Here is a 22,356-nt window from a genome sequence, read left to right on the forward strand (position 1 = left end):
TAATATGAAGAGTATCTTGACGAACCAATACTGATGGAGACATTGTCCATTATACTTTCTCTTCATATAAGAACAAATACAGAAAGTTTCTTTAAAAATTTAAAATCAAGGCCGGGCATGGTGGCTCACGCCTGTAATCCTAGCACTCTGGGAGGCTGAGGCGGGTGGATTGCCTGAGTTCAGGAGTTCAAGACCAGCCTGAGTTAGAGCGAGATTCCGTCTCTAAAAACAGCCGGGTGTTTGTGGCGGGTGCCTAAAGTCCTAGCTACTTGGGAGGCTGAGACAAGAGAACTGCTTGAGCCCAAGAGTAAGAGGTTACTGTGAGCTATGACGCCATAGCACACCAGGGCAACAGAATGAGACTCTGTCAAAACAAAACAAAAAAAAAAACCCATCATGTTATAAAAGCCCAAATCTTATATATTAAAAGACAATATAATACAGTGGTTAAAAGCCATACTATTTGGTTTGTAAATCCCAACCCAGACATTTCTGACTTTGGCCAAAGTCTTAGTCTCTCTGTGATTCAGCTTCCTTATCTGACAAATGGAGTACCTACTTACAGGGTTATTTTGAGGAACAAATGTAGTTGAGGAATGAATGAAGCACTTAGAACAGTAAGCCCTAAAAATGGTTTGCTTATATGCCAATGTTAAACCCCACTAGTATAAGGTACAATCAAAATGTCCCATCTTATTCAGTTTCTAGACTTTGTCCCAGAGCAGAGTGTACGCTTACCTACGGTGGCAGATGCAGATGAGAGCAGAGACTTGCCCCAGGAGCCCCAGCCTGCCCATCCTCCTCCACCTGGAGGGGGATCCACAGCCTATAAAAAAAACACATCAGCTGCAAGTCAGTGATTCACTTTATTTCTGAATGGAAAAACACCCATTGATTTGAAACAAGGAGAAGGCTCAAAAATAATCATCAATGATCACATCTCAATGGCTTATAGTTTATAAGGGTAATAAAAAAAATCCTGACCCTTGCTGCAATGCGTACTTCGGGACCAAATTGATTAGTGGTGGTGTTGGCTTCTGAGGGCTTAGTTTGAAGTGAGAAGGGAGTTTGGTGTTAACCGGGTCTCAATTCTCTCCCACTGTCTGGAAGGCAAGGACAAGGGCTATGTGGGGGGAAAGATATAATACATTAGGGCACAAGAGTGATTTGAAAAGGTTCAAAATAAGCAGAACCAGGCAGTTCTTACAGAGCTAAGCGAAGGTACCCTTGATGTGGAGTTCATGTTCGAGCCTCTGGGGCAGTAGGCGGAGCTCTGGCATGGGTGATGGGCAAAGAGTCTAGAGAAGTGTCAATAAGCCTGGATAGCAAGCTCTGGGAGGTAGACACCCTTCATCTGATGTGTCTGCTCCACTTTCAATGACCCCTGTAACACATGGATGGGTGAGACTGTCCCTGGCTTTGCTGGATGCAAATTCTTTTGCCTAAGTTTTTGGAATTGGAACTGAGAGATTGTGGTTCAGCATAAGCTGTTTGCTTGAATACAAGATGAAAACTCAGGCTATGCGGGTGACCATATTATATGCCTCCCCACATGAAGACTAAATATTAAGAGAAAGCAGAGTGAGCAGAATGAAGAAGCTAAGTTCAGAAGACCTGGTTGGATTTCGGTGGCTTCTCAGTCCCTGGTTTCTCTCCCTCCCCAAGGCCCTTGTCCCTGGGAGTCTATGAGATTCCCTCATTCTTGCTCACTGTTTTTTTTTTTTTTTCTTAAGTGTTTGGATCACTGATAGATCCCCAGAGGCTCAGAAGAGTACCTGGAATATAACAAGTGCTTAATAAATATCTGTTGAATAAATGGCTGAAATGCATCCATTTTCTCAGTTAGGTGTGGATACGTTTCTGTTACTTGCAACCAATGAATTCTGACTCAATTAGTGAAACCATTAATTTCTATCTGGGAATAAATTTTAGAAAATGAGGCCAGTATGGAATACATTAGGAGTTACCTATATGGAGAATCATATCTCTTTCACTCAACAAAGAAAGAAAAAGAAGTTAAGGAGGCAAGATATGATTGCAAGAGGGACTTTACCTAACAATTGCAATCAGTGTAACCTGGCTTATTGTACCCTCAATGAATCCCCAACAATAAAAATAAATAAATAAATAAAAATTAAGGAGGAAGTGAAAAATTCCCATAGAGTTTGTAGATTCTGTAATGTTTGACCTCCGGCTGGTCCCTTCCTTCTCCCTGGCAATCTTTCATCCTTGCAGATAAGAGTGGCCATGAAAAGCAGTTTTGAGCCAAGAGATATACATATAAATGGGAAAGTCTTTGCTTTCCTGATAAATTAAACAGTTATAGCTAGTGGCAACATTCTCCCCTTCCCTTTTTCTTTCCCTGAGTATAAACATGATACTTGAAACTGAAGGGATCGTTTCTGCTGCGACAAGGAAAAGGCCAAACAGTCACAGAGCCACTGTTCTAGCTCTGCTGAGCTACTAAACCAAGGTGAGAAGCTGCCTCTCCCCATTCTTTCTACTAAATGAGAAAAAAAAAATAGCTGTTTTGTAAACTACCATATGTTAGATTTTAGTACTTCCACCTACATTCCTTATTGATTCATTTAGTAAAATACCAAGTTCCACCCCTCAATGTAAAGTACTAGTCAAGAGAAAAAGGTATGGAATTAAATTGCTTGGAGTTGACCCAGGCTTCGCCAATCTGGACTAGTTACTCAAGTTAATTTAAGCATTCATTTCCTCATTTCAATAAAGAACTGTAAGTATAAGAGTCAATAACCTCACAGGTTATCGTGAAGACTTAAATAAAACTGTACAAAGTGGTAAGCATAGCGCCTGGCATATAATAAATACTCCATAAATGTTAGCTAGTAATAATAACACAAAACTCTATTTTTAAGACTCAGAAGCAAAAAGCTCTGAAAGTTGGCCGTCATTCTTTTCTTTCTGTCTGGAAACAATGAGGAGCTTGTTAACACGAATAGAAATACTTATGAATCATGACTGTCTGCTTTCATTTTTGGTGTCTACACTGATTACTTGCCTTAGCAAAGGAACCCTGTGGCAATTTTAAGTTGGTGATTAATACCACTCTTTCAGAAGATAAATTGCTGCCTATGATTAGGAAGAGTTAATACAATTAGGGGTGACAGCATCTGACTCAAATTTACAATATTTATTATGCTCTGACAGCTGGTAATTGACTAGCAAATGGAAATAAATGTTAAATGAATCTAGAACTTTTTGCTTGTATAAGTGACTTCTTCAATTGCCTTATTAATAAAGTCCTTTTACATTGAGCTGTGACTTCTCAATGAGCTACAAAGAATATTTGTCACCAATGGCAGATTCTCTAATGACTAAATATACACATTTAATATAAAATCATAAACTAAAGGCTAAACATGAATGGTAAATGTATGTCATCATGAATATTGTCTCCACTTTAAATGACCTTTATGTCACACACTTATGAGACTATAAAGTAACCAGCATGGATCTCAAGTCTATTATCAAATGTAGTTAGTTTAAAGCTTCTCTCCCACATAACTCCCACTTCCTTCAATAGATAACTTCGCATCCTAATTCATACAGAAAACAGAAGCCATCAGATGGGACCTCTCTCAATTTCCTGTCCATGCCCCATAAACTCTTTAAATAGGAAAGACATTTACATATCTAGTATCCCATTTAAAGGTCTTTATGAATAAATATGAAATAAATTTATTTAATTTAGGCTATCAAGTTTAAAGGTATCATTAGATAGGAAAAAAATACAAATCTTAGAATTCTATCAAATTCAAAGGTCTTTAACATTTAGATGGAAAATACAGTAAAACCTCTGTAAGGTGACCACCCAAGGGACTATAACAAATAGGTCAACATATGGAGATGTTATACAGTAGGAACTAGATCTATTGTACTGATAGGTACATGTAATGTATCTTTAATCTATGAAAATTAGGTCAACTTAAGGAGGTGGTCAATGTATGGAGGTGGTCAACTATGGAGGTTCTACTGTATATTTACCTACCTTAAAGATCAAAGATCAACCTGGCTGTCTCAACCCCATCAGCTTGAGTGGATTGAGAATCAGGTACCATGTATAACTTGCATCCAGGAATATATGCAGTGGGACCTATGAGACCCGACCCTTGTTAAGTTTTGTAACTCATAACCTAGCTATTCTAAACAGGGGTGCAGTACAATAGTCGGGAGTGATGTAAATTGCTCTGCAGGCTGCAGCTATGTCAAAACGTCTGCTTGAAAATGACCTCAGTTATTTCTAAGTCATTTTCTTTCTTGGTGAGCATGCATCATTCAACTCTAGGAAGATTAAAAATTAAATATAGAAAGGTTTAAAGCATCAAAGATATGTTATTAATATTTTTGTACATACTTGATCTTTTCTGTACTCCTGACCAATTAGGGTTACAATTTTTGAAAACCACTTTAAAATGAATAATTGAATTATTAACCTTCTGATTTTAAGCTGAAATGTTTTGAAGTTTATACATACTTTTACAGTATCTCCAAGGTCTTTAAATCCACTCCATAAACTTAATTTGATGGCTTTATAACGATTATTAAGTACTCAGCAAGGTTTTATACAAGTCAATAAATGAGGTACTTTAAAAGGAAACAGAATGTATTACACTTACACATTTACACCCTTAAACACATAAATGCAGTGCAAAATATTTGAATTTTGGGCAGCGCCTGTAGCTCAGTGGGCAGAGTGCCAGCCACATACACTGATGCTGGTGGGTTTGAACCCTGCCTGGGCCAGCTAAAACAACAACAACTGCAACCAAAAAAAAAATAGCCAGGCATTGTGGTGGTTGCCTGTAGTCCCAGCTACTTGGGAAGCTGAGGCAAGAGAATCGTTTGAGCCCAAGAGTTTGAGGTTGCTGTACGCCACGACACTCTACCCAGGGTGATAGCTTGAGACTCTGTCTCAAAAAAAGAAAAAAAAAAAAGTGAATTTTAAGTTGGTAAAATGGACCAAACCACACATTAATCAAAAGTTTTGAAGGTGTTCAATTTTTCTAGACTTCTAAACAGAGTAAGATTTGTGAGACGAACATAAAGCCTAAGAAGAACTGTTTTTTTTTTGTTTGTTTGTTTGTTTTTCTTTACAGTTTTTGGCCAGGGCCAGGTTTGAACCCACCACCTCTGGTATATGGGGCCAGCGCCCTACTCCTTTGAGCCACAGGCACAGCCCAAGAACTGGGTTTTTGAATTTGAAATTTTAATATCTCGAACATCAAGTGTTTGAAACAAAGTCAATGAATGAGTAGCTCTTTTTATGCACAAAAGACACACTGGCTGCACCAAAAAACCATCTAAGCATAAACCTAACTGTACTACACCCCAATTCACAATTACTTCCTCCTTTTTAATGATCATGGAAGTGACGTCTTCCTCTGAGTTACCATTATCATCTGCCCCCTAACTCCCCCAGCGCAGGTAGTTTAGTTATCTTCTCTCCTGTTTTTTTTTTTCAACCTTTCTCCATACTGGGTACTTCTCACATTTAATCATGTCCACAATTCCTCCATCTTAAAACTAACAAATGAAAATCACAAGGACAAAATGTTTCTTTCAAACTTACCCTGTGTCCTCTCAACATCTTTCTTCTTCACCTCTTGACAAAGGTGGCTATATGCTTCCTCTCTACTCCTCTACCCACCATAGCAAGACTTTTGGATTCTTATCAAGGTCACGGTGGCTTCCTGTTGTCAAAGCCCTGGACTATTTTATTATTTTATTTTATTTTATTTTGACGGAGCCTCAAGCTGTTGCCCTGGGTTGAGTGCCGTGGCATCACAGCTTGCAGCAACCTCCAACTCCTGGGCTCAAGCGATTCTCCTGCCTCTGCCTCCCAAGTAGCTGGGACTACAGGTGCCTGCCACAATGCCCAGCTATTTTTTGGTTGCAGCCGTCATTGTTATTTGGCGGGCTCAGGCTGGATTAGAACCCATCAGCTCAGGTGTATATGGCTGGCCCCTTAGCCTCTTGAGCCACAGGTGCCGAGCTCCCTGGACCCATTTTAATCTCTTTACTGTTTGACCTCTGAGTAGTTGCAAAGCTTCACCACTTTACATCCATAGAGAGTTCGGTTCTGAAGGTGTCCAGGCCCTAGCTTCTGACTCTTACTTTCTTGCCATCCTTAAGTATTATGATTTCAGCTATTTACTTTAGTTTCTACGTGCATGTTGTGATATTATGGGTGTTTGGCAGATTAAGCTACACGCCAAGTGCTGGCAGCATTCCTGTAAAATACGTATGATCCAGGGTGGTCACCCGGCATTCTAATCAGGAAAGCCATACTCGAGAGGCAGTCACAATGAGCAATTCCATGTCTCCAGTAACATCTGATGCTTTGCTATTTAGCATACTGAATTGCAAAAATGTGTTTTAATTGGCGAGCATGGTGGACTATTTACTAGCTCCTCAAAATCTGCACAGGGTTCTAGATGGTGGAATTAAAGGCACTCAAGATTTGTAGATGGTGGGCGGTGCCTGTGGCTCAAGGAGTAGGGTGCCGGTCCCATGTGCCGGAGGTGGCGGGTTCAACCCTAGCCCTGGCCAAAAAAAAAAACCACAAAAAAAAAAAAAAGATTTGTAGATGGTGAAATGTGTTTCAGAGGCTCTTCCTACCTTTACATGAATAGGCGTAAGAAAGGATTCTGCCCTGTGTAAATGGTCTTCCACCCAGCTTTGAACTTTGAACTCTCTGCTTCCTTGATGCCAGCTATCAGGAAAGAAACCCTACCTCTGAAATCCAGGCAGGTGCCCTAAGTGAACCTTTCACTCAAGGTGGTCAAAGCACTTAAAAGTATAGACAGAACAATGGCACATTCTCAAGCCTACCTGAGAAGCTGTTCTCATGGACTATTTTTAACTCTTATGTCAGGTACTGTTTCATTTAAAAACATCAGTGGTGTACAGCATGATCTGAGACTTGTTTTCATTTATAGAATGTGGTGGTGGTGAGATTGTAGAGGAAGGAGGTAACTCTCAAAGCCTCACTTTCTTGGCTGGCTCTCATAATCTATCAAAGTCTAAGAATTGCGTAGGAGCAAACTGACTTAGAGACAGGAGGCGTCCAGGGCTACGTCCTTGACCTCTGTTATTCTCTACTTATATGGGAGATCTCATCCTTTTCCATAACTTCAATAACCGTCCAAGAGCAGATAGCCTCTAAACCACATCTCTCTCCAGACCATTTTAACCAATTGTCCACAAAATATCTTTACTTGGATGTCACATGGCATGTTCAATACTGAACTTAACATCTTCTCAGTTCCTCCCCGCTCCCCAACTAGCACCTCTATGTCCCAGTATTAGTGGTTCCAAGAGTATCATCTAAGGGAACGCATTAAAAATACAGAGTCCTGGTTTGGCGCTTGTAGCACAGTGATTATGGCACCAGCCACATACACCAAAGTTGGCAGGTTCGAACCTGGCCCCGGCCAGCTAAACAATGATAACTGTAACAAAAAATAGCTGGGGGTTGTGGCAGGTGCCTGGAGTCCCACCTACTTGGGAGGCTGAGGCAAGAGAATCGCTTGAGCCCAAGAGTTTGAGGTTGCTGTGAGCTGTGATGCCACAGCACTCTATTGAGGGTGACATAGTGAGACTCTGTCTCAAAAAAAAAAAAAAGTACACATTATCACAAAATCTACTTTGTCCTAGAAAATTCTGGTTCGTACTTTCTCAAAAGCTATTCTGCCAGTTTCTTCTTTTTTAGTAAAGCAGGTATTTTCCCACAGAAACTTATTTAAAGGGGCGACGAGATTTTTGTCAGGCTTAGAGACACCTGGGATCAAATAAGCTTTTGCACTTGGCTGTTTTCCTACAGAACCTGCCATTGCTTGGGGATCTGCACACAAGATGGAAACACTCAACTTGTAAATGAACTTTTGATTCAAAAATTTGTTCTGTAGAATTTATTCTCTTCAGGATCAACAGATAAAGAGTTTATTTTCATCACTGCAAAAGACTTCTTATTAATCTCTAACAAAGGGAAAATGAAATAGAATAAATGAATGATATTCAGTATACTTGATAATGAGGCACAAAGCTAACTTCTAATATTCACTTAAGATAAAAGGATACATCAACAAGAGAGAGAGCAGGCCGGCGCCTGTGGCTCAGGGAGTAGGACGCTGCCCCCATATGCCGAGGGTAGGGGGTTCAAGCCCAGCCCTGGCCAAACTGCAAAAAAAAAAAGAAAGAGGGCTCGGCACCTGTGGCTCAAGCAGCTAAGGCACCAGCCACATACACCTGAGCTGGTGGGTTCGAATCCAGCTCAGGCCTGCCAAACAACAATGATGGCTGCAACCAAAAAATAGCTGGGCATTGTGGCGGGTGCCTGTAGTCCCAGCTACTTGGGAGGCGAAGGCAGGAGAATCGCTTGAGCCCAGGAGTTGGAGGTTGCTGTGAGCTGTGATGCCACAGCACTCTACCCAGGGTGACAGCTTGAGGCTCTGTCTCAAAAAAAAAGAGAGAGAGAGAGAGAGCAGATTCCCTTTTCTGGTAATCCCTATAAAGAGACTAAATCCCCTTTTCTGGTGATCTTAAGAAGAGACTACACAGAAGGGTATAAATATGACCTGGGTGAAAGAGATACCCTCTCCCCCGAAGGCCTTTCAGCCAGGGATATCAGCTTTCTGCCTTTCTTAGAACAAACATACTTACAGGTCTTGGCCCTATGCATTGGCTCCTTCTGAGCTCCAGATGCAGTGGAGAAGTCTGAAACTGGACGGTTTATCTCTCAGCAACACAGGATTTTGAATTAGTTCCTTTAAGTCATCTCAGGGCAGAATAGTGTGGTCAGGTAATACTTTTCTTACCACACTGGGATAATTATTAAGGGTGGCATTTATACACATAATAAAAAATGGGAGCCACAATTCCCCACGGAGAAGGATTGTGGGGGGAAAACTTGTTCTGGAGTTGGGCAGACTTGGCTTGAATGCTTACTACTTAGCCTTTTCCCTATTTTGGGTGGGCTGTTTGACATGATCTTGTGGTCCACCTCTCTACCAACAGCATGCAAATTGCCAGCTTTATAGTTTATTAATGTCCCACCTTTATTTCCTGTGTGGCTGTTGTCATTTCTTTCTTTTCTATTTATTTATTTATTTTTTTTGAGATAGAGTCTCAGTCTGTCACCCTGAGTGTGATGGTGTCATCTTAACTCACAGCAACCTCAAACTCGTGGGTTCCAGTGATCCTCTTGCCTCAGCCTAGTGTATAGGCTTGCACCACCATCCTGGCTAGTTTTTCTATTCTTAGTAGAGACAGGGTCTTTTTTATTTTGTTTAATTGTTTCAGGTTAATTTGAGGATACAAAGAATTAGGTTACAGTGTTTGCGTTTGCATCCCCCTTATCGTGCCCCACCCCCAAGAAGAGTGCCATACACCTTAACACTGCGCCCATTAAGTGGGAGCATACCCATCCTCCTCTCTCGTCTTTCTCAGCTCCTTTGTTCCCCACCCCTACCCCCACCTTGAATTGATTGGAGTGTTTTAGAGACAGGGTCTTGCTCTTGCTCAGGCTGGTCTCCAACTCCTGAGCTCAAGCAATCTACTTGCTTTGGCCTCCCAGGGTGCTAGGACGGCCTCCTAGGCACAAGCCACTTTGCCTGGCCATCATTTCTTTCTTAAACCTTAATGAATGAAAAAGTATCCCAGTGGCCAAAAGAACAGATTTGTTCTCAGAATGCTTCTGAACCATTATTTAAGCACCACAGAATTTTATTTTATTGTTTTTTTTTTGAGACGGAGTCTCACCATGTCTTCCTCGGTAGAGTGTGGTGGCATCACAGCTCACAGCAACCTCAAACTCCTGGGCCCAAGCAATTCTCTTGCCTCAGCCTCCCAAGTAGCTAGGACCACAGGTGCCTGCCACAATGCCCAGCTATTTTTTTGTTACAGTTATCACTGTTGTTTAGCTGGCCCCAGCTGGGTTCGAACCCGCCAGCCTTGGTGCACGTGGCCAACACCGTAACTGTGCTATGGGTACCAAGCCATCACAGAATTTTAGAGCTGGAATGGTAGTGAAGATCACCAAATCAAAGAATCATAAAAAGGACCTTGAAAGTTCCTTAGCCTGGAGCGATTGTTCTCAATCCCCATTGAACATTAGAACCACTTGGTATACTTTAAAAAAATACTAATATCCAAGCCTGATGTGTGATCGCTGATTCAGAATCCTTGGGGTTGGTATCCTGGCGTCAGTCTGTGTCAAATCTCCCCCAGTGGCTATTATGTCCAGCTAGAATTGAGAATCTCTGGTCTAGGGGCTCTTAATATTCTAATCTAGGGAGTCCATAGCTGGCTTTAAAGGGCCTGGGAACTCTCAGAACTCATAAACAACATCTTGTGGATGTTTACTTTATCTGATCCAAACTCCCAGTAGAGGGCAGACCTCAAATCCACCCTACTGTACCACTGCTCAAGAAGGCAGTCCAACCTGGACAGGAGGAAGACCAGGGCCCGTCTCCTACTTTCATGATGATGGTGGAGGTGGTGGCATTAGGAAAACCCAGCTGGGGCAGTGGTATTGCCATAGTATAAGGGACCAACAGGGAGATGCTGGCCTAGTCTATCCCCCTTAGAGACAGGTGCAGACACTGAGGGGAAGGAGAAGCAAATGTGCTCTGCCTCTGGCCCCTGGAAGGTGGTGTGTGATGATAAAATAGGGACCTAAATGCTGAAGGTCTCCAAAGTGGATTCGTAAATGTGCATTGGAATTTAAGTAGTCTTATAGCAGCTTGACTCGTTCAGGATTCAATCGGCCTTGTTAATCATCCAGGGCCATTATGTCTGATATTTTACTACCATGTAGGCCAGGACAGGCTGACTTCTCTGAGCCTCATTGCCTCATCTATAAATTGGGGTCAGTAATACCCAGCTTTGAACTGTTGGTGGAGTGAATGACATTGTATATAAAGTGGCTAGCAGAGGGCCTGGCACACAGGTTGTGTCCTATAATTGGTGGATGTTATAAATGTTAATTAATTATAAAACAATTATAAAAATGCAATTTTTAGGATAAATTATTCTCCTATGTCTTACCAACATTTTTTTTTTTTGAGACAGTCCCACTTTGGCACCCTCAGTAGAGTGCTGTGATGTCATAGCTCACAGCAACCTCAAACTCTTGGGTTTAAGTGATTCTCTTGTCTCAGCCTCCCAAGTAGCTGGAACTATAGGTGCCCACTACAACGCCTGGCTATTTTGAGAGATGGGGTCTCACTCTGGGTCAGGCTAGCCTCGAACACGTGAGCTCAGGCAATCCACCCGCCTTGGCATCTCAGAGTGCTAGGATTACAGGCGTGAGCCACTGCGCCCGGCCCCCAACACGTTTTTGATGATAGAAGTGATGACATAACACATTCTGAACTCCCAATTCCCACCCACAGAGCTTGGTGCTAAGCTCTGTCAGTTAAGAACTCAGGTTGAAATGAACTGGATGCATCACTCTTACCGGGTCATTCTGCTCCTTCAGGGGTATTTCAGATCCTGGTTCTCCCTCAAGGCTGACAGAATCAATGCACCCAGCAAGTTTATCCTCAGGCACTTCTCTGTTGAGAGGTGGCTCTGTGGCCCTGGTGTCTCTGGGCTGCTCAAGGCACTCAGCGGCTTCAGTTTCTGTACCCTGAACAGCTGCGGTTTCATGCCCCTCTTCTGCAGGACCAGCTGGCGTTGGTGCATTTGAAATTGTAGCTGAACCACAGTGCATTTCTGCATCTTCAGGTAAAGAATCACTATTGGGCATCTCAGTAATTTTGTCCTTATCTCCAGTGGCTAAGGTGTCACCAGCATCATCAGACATTTTTATTATCTGCCAACACAATTATAAACACTTTATGCTTTAATCTGAATTATAAAGCTTTCATTTAAAGCCCTCCATATTTAAATTAAATCTAGTAGAGCTAAACTTTCTTCTACTAATAAGAAACTTCATGTAACCTCACAGGAGGCTGAATTACGGCGATATCCATGACTTAATCCCCAGAACCCGTGAGTGCGACCTTACATAGTGATTAAGGATCTGGGGATGGAGGGATTATTTTGGTTATCTGGGTTGGCCCTAAATGTAGTCAAGAGTGTCCTTATTAGAGGGAGGCAGTGGGAGATTTGACTACAAAGAAGAAAAGGTGATTTGATGGCAGAAGCAGAGGCTGGAGGGATGCACTTTGGAATTGCAGAGGAAGGGGCCCCAAGCCAAGGAATATGGGCGCCACCAGGACCTGGAGAGTGGCAGGGAAACCACTCTCCCCTGAGACTCCAGAAGGACCCAGCCTGCCAATACCCTGACTGTAGTCCAAAGACACTGACTTCAGACTTCTGACTGCCAGAACAGGAAGAGAATAAATTTGTGTTGTAATTTGTTAGGGCCATAATAGCAAACTAATGCAAACCTACAGTGCCATCTTTAAACTTTCCTGGATCTCTTACTTGGCATGAAACAATATGCACATGGGAACTAAGAGTATTATCTATAAAATTATTTATTTAATCTGACTTTATTAGTTATAGAGGTAGCAATTCTGAGAATAAACATAGGAAGCACCCAAGTGCTTATCAAATAAATACTTGTAATTTGCTTTGCAGTGTCATCAGAGATTCAAAGCAAGAAAGACATACATATATATATACGTATGTGTTGTCAGGGACCAGTGGTCATGGCCTGGGACAATGGTTTAGTCAGGGAAATACAAGGATAAAATGGAAAGAAGTGAGTATTCTGTTCTTTCCTTTCCTTCCCTCACCTCCTAGTGAACTGAGTTAGGAAGTATTTTCATTTCATTATTGTTAATAACTGATAAAAATGCAACTATTAGGAGAAATTATTCTCATATATGTCTTACCAACACATTTTTAATGAGTTATAACAGAGATGATATTACTTTTAAACAAAAGTACCTGCCAGACCTTGAATTTGGTGATAACGCTTTCGTAAACAAGTCTACGGGTAAGAAAGGCAGTGAATGCGGCCCTCGCTCTAGCTGGTATATGAAGTCTGGGATATTCCTGGTTGGTTGTGGGCTGTCAAGGACTTGGGTCAAAGCTAGCTGAAATAGCAAAGAATGACACAAGGCCACTGCACAGAAAAGGGGTGGTTGCTGTGGTTTCTGCAGGGGAGGGGAAATGACTCAGGGGTACTTGAAAATCACTGGGCAGTTGATAAAATCTCTGTGAAAACCTCTGAGTCAGGACTGGCCTGAGACATGCAATTGGCAAACTACAACCTGCTGGCCAAAACTTGCCCTCTGCCTGTTTTGATAAATAACATTTCATTGGTCCCTTTGTTTACATACCATACGTCATGGCTTCTCCAGCACCACCACAGCAGAGCTGAGTAGTTGTAACACAGATGACACAACCTGCAAAGTTGCAAAGCCTAAAATGTTTACTATCTGACCTGTTATAGAAAATTTGTGCTGACCTAGGGTATTGCTTGATTGCCACGGCCTAGACAGCTCTGTCTTAATTTCTTAATTTCTCCCATCCTTGCTTGAGTCCGAAGGACAAAACCAATAAGGAAAACGGACCCATGAATACATAACACTTCAATATCACTTTTATTCCTTCCCATTTTTTTCATCAGAAGTCAGTTGTAGGGATTGTCCTTTTTTTTTTTTGAGACAGAGTGTCACTCTGTTGCTCTAGGCAGAGTGCTGTGGTGTCCTAGCTCAGATTCTTAGGCTCAAGAGATCCTCTTGCCTCAGCCTCTCAAGTAGCTGGGACTAGAGGTGCCCGCCACAACACCTGACTAGTTTTTCTATTTTTAGTAGAAACGGGGGTCTCACGCTTGCTGAGACAGGTCTCAAACTCCTGAGCTCAAGCAATTAACCTGCCTCAGCCTCCCAAAGTGCTAGGATTACAGGCATGAACCACAACCCGTGGTTTAGTATTTTTATTTCTTGGTAAGCTGAATTGAAAACCCTTACTATTAATCTGGATTATTAAGAAGCTCTAAACTATTTTCATTTTCTATAAGCAGGACCACAAGAATAAACCTGGGAATGACAAACATTTATGGGCAAAAAAATAACTAAAACCATTGTGGACACTGATATATGACATGTTCTGTACTAAACATGTTGTTATACTGTTTGTAACATCTTCTAAAATACTTCATGTTACAGATGACCTGTTAAATAATTTTAATTCATGCCTTCAGGGTGGTTAACATCTGAAGTGGTCTATTCAGGAATATACCCTCCGTACGGTCTCACTATGTTGCCCTCTGTAGAGTACCGTCGTGTCACAGCTCACAGCAACCTCAAACTCCTGGGCTTAAGCAATTCTCTTGCCTCAGTCTCCCAAATAGCTGGGACTACAGGCACCCACCATAATGCCTGGCTATTTTTTGTTGCAGGTGTCATTATTGTTTAGCTGGCCTGAGCAGGGTTTGAACCCTCCAGCTTCCATGTATGTGGCTGGCACTGTAACCACTGTACTACTGGCGCCGAGCCAGGTGCCTGATTCTTGAAAGGGTTCAGCCATTGTCCTCTTTAATCAGCACGCCAGGGTGTGCTAATTAGCATAAGGGATATTAGAAATCATTCTTCACTGGTGAAATGGAAGGGGTTAAAGATGTATGGATCAGCAAGAAACAACGTACAGAAGCCTTCTGCCCTTCTATGGCCAGGGCACAACATTATATTGAGTCCACATGAGTGCCCTTTGGAGTAGGGTTTTTTTCTAGTGCTTCTGGCTGATTGCAGAACTCTGAAGCCTGAAGGTGACTAGAGTCCTGCCACCAGAATGCAGGCCTAAAAGGACAGTGAGCTTATGAGAACAGGCTGCATAACTAAGCCTAGTTGCTAATATGCATGTACATGGCAGAATTCCATCAGAGAATTTGGGTTTGTGGTAATACAGATCTTGATAATGACGCTGCAGGGAAGGAAATCTTTAATCTTCACCTACCTCTGATGGCCAAATTGCCTTAGTTCAGTTAACCACAAGGGTAGGAAAATCACTGCAAGAAAACTTCTCTGCAATTGCTCTGTATTCAAGCAGCAACATCAACAACCCTTCAGAAATACCACCCCCCCAAAACAAAAAAACCCAAAACAAAAACAAACCCAAAAATGAATAAGCTGTAAGGTGTTGAAGTGATATTGTTAGAAAAATACTCATGGGTAGCTTGGCGCCTGGAGCTCAAGCGGCTAAGGCGCTAGCCACATACACTAGAACTGGCGGGTTGGAATCCAGCCCGGACCTGCCAAACAACGACAACTCTAACCAAAAAAAAAAAAAAAAAGAAAGTCAGGCCTTGTGGCGGGCGCCTGTAGTCCCAGCTACTTGGGAGACTGAGGCAAGAGAATCGCTTAGGCCCAGGAGTTGGAGGTTGCTGTGAGCTATGATGATGCCAAGGCACGCTACCCAGGGTGACAGCTTGAGGCTCCATCTCAAAAAAACAAACAAACAAAAAAAACTTATGGGTAACTCATAAATTTCAGAAAGACCAGATTTTCATATTTATTTAGAAAATAAAAATGGTCACCATAAGGAGAGCCCTATTTCAACTTCCAATTGCGCGTATCTTTAATCTGTATTCACTTCTACCTCTTTACAGGCTTAATTTTCTCTAAATAAAAATAAAAAAGTAAAATCTTTTTGTTTGTTTTGGTATACTTTTATTACTGTGATGAGGGAAAGGTAATCGTTTTTAAGATGCTTCCCTTTGGTCTGAAATCATTAGAAACTTAGTCCTAAATACACAGCTGTTTCTGAACAGGGACCGCTGGAGCACCCCAGGACTACAGCTGTGACCCACACTGTGTTTCCAGGGCTGGTCCTCATCTTGGTCTGGTCCCCATCTCCATCTGCCCCCAAAGCACAGTCAGCCTTAGAAACCTTTCCTGATTTACGGTTTGGAATGCTGATCACTGCAACCATGTCCCGTGGCTTCGAGACTATGGAGACTCAATCCACAGAAACAAGGAGGCTGCTTCAGGAAACTCCGAGGAGAGGAAGGGTGGCATATAAAGAAGCCTTTGTAGGCTGGGAATAAGTTAGTTTCTCATGAGGAAATTCATTCATCACCTAAAATGTTCCCAGAACTATGTAAGGTTTTGGAGCAGCAACATCAGAGTTGCTAAAATAAGCAGGCAACAGAACACACGGTCGTTATCCTTCAGAAATGAATGACCTTATGCACTAACACAAAACAGTCAAAAAGTGATCCATCAGATAACGGAAAGATGCACCTGAACTAGACTGACCCTGTGCAAGGGATAACCTCTGTACAGTAAGGTTGCACCAAATGATCTATATACTTTGTTCCCAACCCCCAACTGCGGGACTGGGGCCAGTCCATGATAGAGAAAAATAAGGACAAGATTGCAGCAAATTTTTTATAAATCTAAATTTATTAAATGTTAAGGATTGCCTTCACCTTGCAAGTTTATCCTTCATTGCTTTTCTTGGCATTAAAATATCTTTCATTTTATGTAATGGCAGTGACAATGGACGGATGGACTCGGTTGGCAAAATAAAAATTTAGTTAACATGATATCCTATGTGAGATCATCTCCCCCAGTTAAAAAAAGTACTAGTCAGTGAAGGACCAGGAGTAAAACTCTGGATGAGAGGCTCTGAATCAGGCTGTGACAATCCCCATGAAGCCTGTCAAATACATGTACCCAGCCTGCTGCCTTAAGGCCACATGTCCTTAACTGGATTATTTTATTTTATTTTTTGAGACAGAGCCTCAAGCTATTGCCCTCGATAGAGTGCTATGACATCACAGCTCACAGAAACCTCCAACTCCTGGGCTCAAGCGATTCTCCTGCCTCCATCTCCCAAGTAGCTGGGACTACAGGCGCCCACCACAACGCCTATTTTTTGGTTGCAGCCGCCATTGTTGTTTGGTGGCCAGGCTGGATTCAAACCCACCAGCTCAGGTGTATGTGGCTGGCGCCTTAGCCACTTGAGCCACAGGTGCCGAGCCAAGGGACCTTTTAATTGTATCTAAATTTTGCAGAACAAATTCTTTAAAATCCAGATTTATCCAAATTTTACCTAACAAATTCTTTAGGCTGGGTGCAGTGGCTAAAGCCTATAATCCTAGCACTCTGGGAGGCTGAGGCAGGTGGATTGCCTGAGCCCAGGAGTTCCAGACCACCCTGAGCAAGAGTAAGACCCCAACTCTAATAAAAATAGAAAATCTATTGGGCATTATGGCAGGCACCTATAGTCCCAGCTACCTGGGAGTCTGAGGCAAGAGGATCCCCTCAGTCCTCAAGAGTTTGAGGTTGCTGTGAGCTACGATGCCACAACTCTCTACCACTTTATGGAGGGGTGACAAAGTGAGACTCTATCTAAAAAAAAAAAAAAAAAAAGGCTCAGTGCCTGTACCTGTAGCTCAGGGGCTAGGATGCCAGCCACATACACTGGAGCTGGAGGGTTCAAACCCAGCGCGGGTTTGAACTACAACCAAAAAACAGCCGAGCATTCTGGCGGGTGCCTGTAGTCCAGCTACTTGGGAGGCTGAGGCAAGAGAGTCGCTTAAGCTCAAGAATTTGAGGTTGCTGTGAGCTGTGACGTCACCACATTCTACAAGGCAACATAGTGAAACTCTGCCAAAAAAAAAAAGGACAAAAAATATATATATTTTTTTAATTAAAAAGGGTACAGCAGAGAAAGATGAAGCATTTCTTGCCTCTTTGGGTACTTAAAAAAAAAAATTTTGAAATCAGAAGGCTATAGGTTTCCCACCCCAGCATGGGACCTATTTGCTTACCTGTTTAAAAACAATTAGGTGTAAACACCCCCACACTGCACCTGTGCCCCTGGTAATCTAGCTCCAACCTCTCTGACCTCCTGCAACTCTCAGCACACCCTGGGCTCCTGCCTCACCAGACTTTCCATCACTTCCCACAGCTCATGAGCCTCCCTGTCTTTTCTCACACTGGTTCCTCTGCCTCACTGCCCAGCCTCTGATAGGTAATGTCACCTTTATTACGAATTTTTCCTTAATATGCCCACTCCTGCCAAAGAATTAACCACTCCCTTTTCTGTTTTTGGTACTTTGCATAAACTTGTACTGTGTTGACAGGGAGATCTGCTTCTGTCATCCTGTCCTCCAGGACTGTGACCAAGCAGCACCTAGCTTGGGTTCTGATCGTCACGTATTTACTGAAATGCACTGTGTCTGATATTAATTAAAGGACAATATTTGACATAGCCCTGGGCTTATAAGTAAATGGCTACTTATATGGAATGAAATCTCTGAGACTGAAATGAAATCTCTGAGACTGAATGAAATCCCCTCCCACCCTCAAATTCCTTCTGCACAGGCTCACTTGTGCCTCAAATTCCACCCCTAAAGTTTGTTTCATTCCTTTGCTTAAGCTTACAATATAGAAGTTTAGCAGATTCTTTCCTGAGCTCAGGTTTGGTGAAAGAAAAAAGGGAGAGAACAGACGAATACGGGTGGGGTAGAAAAAGGGCCACCAGGCGGAAGAGAGGATTACAAGCTGCCTCTGAGGACAGGGTGCGTCTCTTTTTCCGTCCCCCCAGGTTGGCTGAGGTCTTAATGGAGTTCGAGAGACTTTGATTTAAAAAGCCACCTGCTAGCATCGTTTAAGATGTTTAGAAAGGGGACCGATGGGGTCAGAGAGGTACAGAATATGTCCTCATAGCCCACAGAGATGTCTTCCTACTCTAGGATGAAGGCAGCACCGTTCAAGCCCCTGATCCGAGGTGGCTGGAAACTTCAGTTTCCAGGGGTGGAGGGGGCTGGGGCTCTGGAGAAGAGAGGGGGACCCAACCCGGGGGTCTGCGAATCCAGGTGGCGCCAGCGTAGAGAGCGGGCTGGGGTGCAAGTGGGGGCAGGGCGCGGGGGAAGAGTGATGCGCTTGGGTGCGAGGTCAAGGCTGCAGCTCTGCTGTCCAAGGCCCAGGGCAGGACCACCGCCGGAGGAGGCCTTTGCCTCGCGCGTCCCGCTCCCACCGCGCCCCGGGCTGCGGGGACGCCGCTGCCTCTGACCCGCTCTCTGGGGGGAACTTTTTCAGACTCGCTTGGCGCTAGGACGGGGAGTTCGAGGCCAGCTCCGCGGAGGTTCTCGCCGGCCGAGGGGGCAGACCCGGCGTGCGGGCGTGTGGGTGTGTGCATGAGCGTGGACCCGGAGCGACACACACTCACACACACACACTCACACGCCCGCACCCACGCAGGGCCCTCGGCCGCGCCGCCAGCGCCTCGGCGGACCTTCGCCCCCAGGCCGGGTCCTCCCGGGTCGCGCCAAGTCCCTGCCGCTGGCTTCTCACTACCGCAGAGGGCAGGAGCGACAGTAAGGTCCCCCGACCCCACCCCGCGGCGACCGCCCAGCGTGCCCAGCCCTCCCGCTCGCTGGGGAAAGGGGATGGGGAGAGGGTGCCCGGGGTTCTTACCCCTCCGGCGGCCAAGTGCGCGCGGGAGCGCCCGGCGCGTCCCGCCCCGCCACGTCGGCAGGGCTGGCGGGGACGCGGCCAGAGGGCGGGCGGGGAGGGGCCGGCGAGGCCGCTGGAGAGGGCGCCCCGCCCCCGCCGAGGCCCCGCCCCGCCGAGGCCCCGCCCACTGGGAGCCCCTCGGGGGCGCTCCGACCCCAGAGCCGGGCGCGCCCTGCCTGCAAACTTCTCGCGAGCGGAGTTGCCCCCCCAGCGCGGGGCGGTTCTCGGGGTTCTCGGGATCCCTCTGCTGCCTCTGAGAGCGCCCGGAAAACCCTGCAGTTTCCCTGGAAGGGGCTGCTCAAGTTAAGCCAGAGTTTGTGATCTGCCAGTTCTGCGCGGAACTGAATTCCACACTGCGGTCGGTGGGAGCGAACCTCCCCTTACGACAAAACCCCCCATTTTCTAGGAGGCCAGTTTGGGAATGTGGATCAAAACTCAAACTCATTTGCTCTGACCCAGGAATTCCTCACCTGAGAATTGGGCCGGGGTGTCAACTGTGCGAACAGGGGTGTATGCAGGAGGGTGTTTATTGAAGTTTACGCCGGGGAAAATCGGGAACACTCCAGATGTCCCTCGGTAATGCATTGGTGAAGGAAGCTACGGGAACATCACCGTCGGATGTGTGGTAGCCTTCAATATTAGAGCTTGTTAACCTGGAAGGAAGGCCGTGTACTAAGGCCTTCCTCAAATATGGCTAAATATTAACTCTGGGGCGGGGAAGCTTTCTGTGGTATAAACTAGTTCAAACTAGTTTTGTTAATATGTGTGTGTACATACGTTTTATATAAAAGTCAGGAAAAATATAATTGAAAACCAGAGATTCTTTCTGAGTGATGTGTTTAAGGCAAATTTGCTCCTCTTTCTCCCGCTCTACACCATCTTTAGACAAAAATTATAAATTCAAAAATAAAGAAAAATACAGCTTCACTATCTCACCTTCAATATCATTACTATTTTTAATAGTGTGTGGATCCAACTGTAGTTTTTAGCTTCTATAAACACACATATATGTAACAGTTTTTGTTTGCTTTGTGTAAAAACGACAAGATATTGATATTGTATAAAGTTTTCCCTACTAATTATATATCACAGTCATCTCTCTTGGTCAATATATATCAACCCATATCATTCTTCTAATACTTGCATTATATTTTATAATATATTTGTATTAATTTTTTTCAATTCTTTCCCTATTGATGGACAATCAGGTCATTCTTTATATTCTAGTTTCTTCCTTAAATTTTCCACATTAAATAAAAAAAATTATTATGCTTATAGAAAAACTGGAAAGTTATCTTACTTTGGGGGGAGGAGGTGGAAATTGCTTTAAACTGAGATCAACTTTTTTGAATTGGGCCAGAACTTTGATCTGTAACTAGACCTTGGCTTTTGTATCTCAGTTTTTTTTTTCCTTTAAAATAGAGAGCATTGCCCTGCACTGTCCCTTTCAGTTCTGACATTGTGAGTGTTATCAAATTGTGTTCCGGTATAATAGGTGTGTTTGGGTGTGCCACAGATGCAAACATCCATGCTGTGACTCCAGCGCCTGCCTAGAGACCTTTGCAAGCATCTTGGCTAGACATGCCTGCCCTGCCCCGCTGAGTGACAACAGTCCAATCAGACAGTGCCTTTTGAAAGGGCTGGTTCCTTTTCTCCCTTGACCCAAATCACAGCTGTCTGGTAAAGGACATCAACCAAACAATCCTAGCGGCAAGTTTTTCTTTCTTTTTGCTGACTGCAAATTTTTCCCTTTTACTCAAATGTAGCTGCTTCCAAGCCTATCAGGTTTTTTTTTTTTTTTTTGCAGTTTTTGGCTGGAGCTGGGTTTGAACCCACCACCTCCAGCATATGGGGCCAGTGCCCTACTCCTTTGAGCCACAGGCATTACCCCACCTATCAAGTTTTATTTCAAACATTTTATTTTTCTGAAACTAAAAATTTTAAAGTTAATTATGAAAATTCTGGAGTATTTAAAACATATTTAAAAGGTAGAGACTAAGGCTGGGCGTGGTGGCTCACACCTGTAATCCTGGCACTCTGGGAGGCTGAGGTGGGTGGATTGCTTGAGCTTAGGAGTTTGAGACCAGCCTGAGCAAGAGTGAGATCCTAGCTCTACTAAAAATAGAAAAAATTAGCCAGGTGTGATGGTTCACACTTGTCATAGCTGCTTGGGAGGCTGAGGGAGGAGGAGCACTTGAGCCCAAGAGATTGAGGTTGCTGTGAGCTATGATGCCACACACTTCATACGCGGTGACAGAGTGAGAGTTTGTCTCAAAAAAAAAGAGAAAGAGCGAGAGAATAATATGACAAATACTAATTTGTGTAAAAAGATGAATACTATGATGATACCCAGATTTACCACATTTTTTGCCATATTTATTTTATAACCTTCTTTTATTTCTTTTTTCTTTATTTTAATCCCATGACAGATTATAGAACCTTCTTTTAGAAAAAAATTGTTGCAGGTATGTCTATAACCCCATCCCTTCTACTTTCCCTGTTCACTGGAGGTGACCATTAGCCTGAGGTGGTTGTATATCCCTCCCACCTAAATTTCTGTATGTTTATTACATATATCCGCATCACCCATAAACAGATAAATAATTGTTTTACGATGTTTGAAGATTTTATAAATTATATCCTGTACATTTGTTTACTAAGCATTCTACATTTGAGAATTAATCATGTTCATACACGTGGCTCTAGTATGTTTATTTCAAAGTTCTCATAAGATTCCAGTGTCTGAACATGCCACAATTTATCCATTTCCTAATTGAAGGACATTTACTGGCTTCTGTGCTGCAATGGCCACCTTTGTACATATTTTCTTACGTCCCAGGCTAGAAATGCAATATGGTTCACCTTTACTAGACATTGCCATATTTCCCTTCACTGTGGTTCA

General features: G+C 43.5%; 1 protein-coding gene across 2 annotated transcripts in view; it reads right to left on the bottom strand.

Annotated features, from left to right (window-relative positions):
* FAM114A1 (family with sequence similarity 114 member A1) overlaps nt 1–20,181 on the bottom strand; it is a 71,070-nt gene extending 50,889 nt beyond the window's left edge. Inside the window, exons 1-3 of one of the 2 annotated variants that reach the window (XM_053577820.1) lie at nt 19,925–20,181; nt 11,489–11,845; nt 739–826 (exon numbers count right to left, since the gene is read on the bottom strand). In XM_053577820.1, the coding sequence (XP_053433795.1) occupies nt 739–826; nt 11,489–11,836 (436 nt within the window). In that variant the 5' untranslated portion in view covers nt 11,837–11,845; nt 19,925–20,181. Of the gene's footprint in view, nt 1–738; nt 827–11,488; nt 11,846–19,415; nt 19,521–19,924 lie in introns of those variants that run through there. The other variant, XM_053577821.1, reaches the window with a different exon arrangement.
* Nucleotides 20,182–22,356: the final 2,175 nt, after the last annotated feature.

Source organism: Nycticebus coucang, chromosome 23, assembly GCF_027406575.1.
Source record: "Nycticebus coucang isolate mNycCou1 chromosome 23, mNycCou1.pri, whole genome shotgun sequence".
Taxonomy (NCBI): Eukaryota; Metazoa; Chordata; class Mammalia; order Primates; family Lorisidae; genus Nycticebus; species Nycticebus coucang.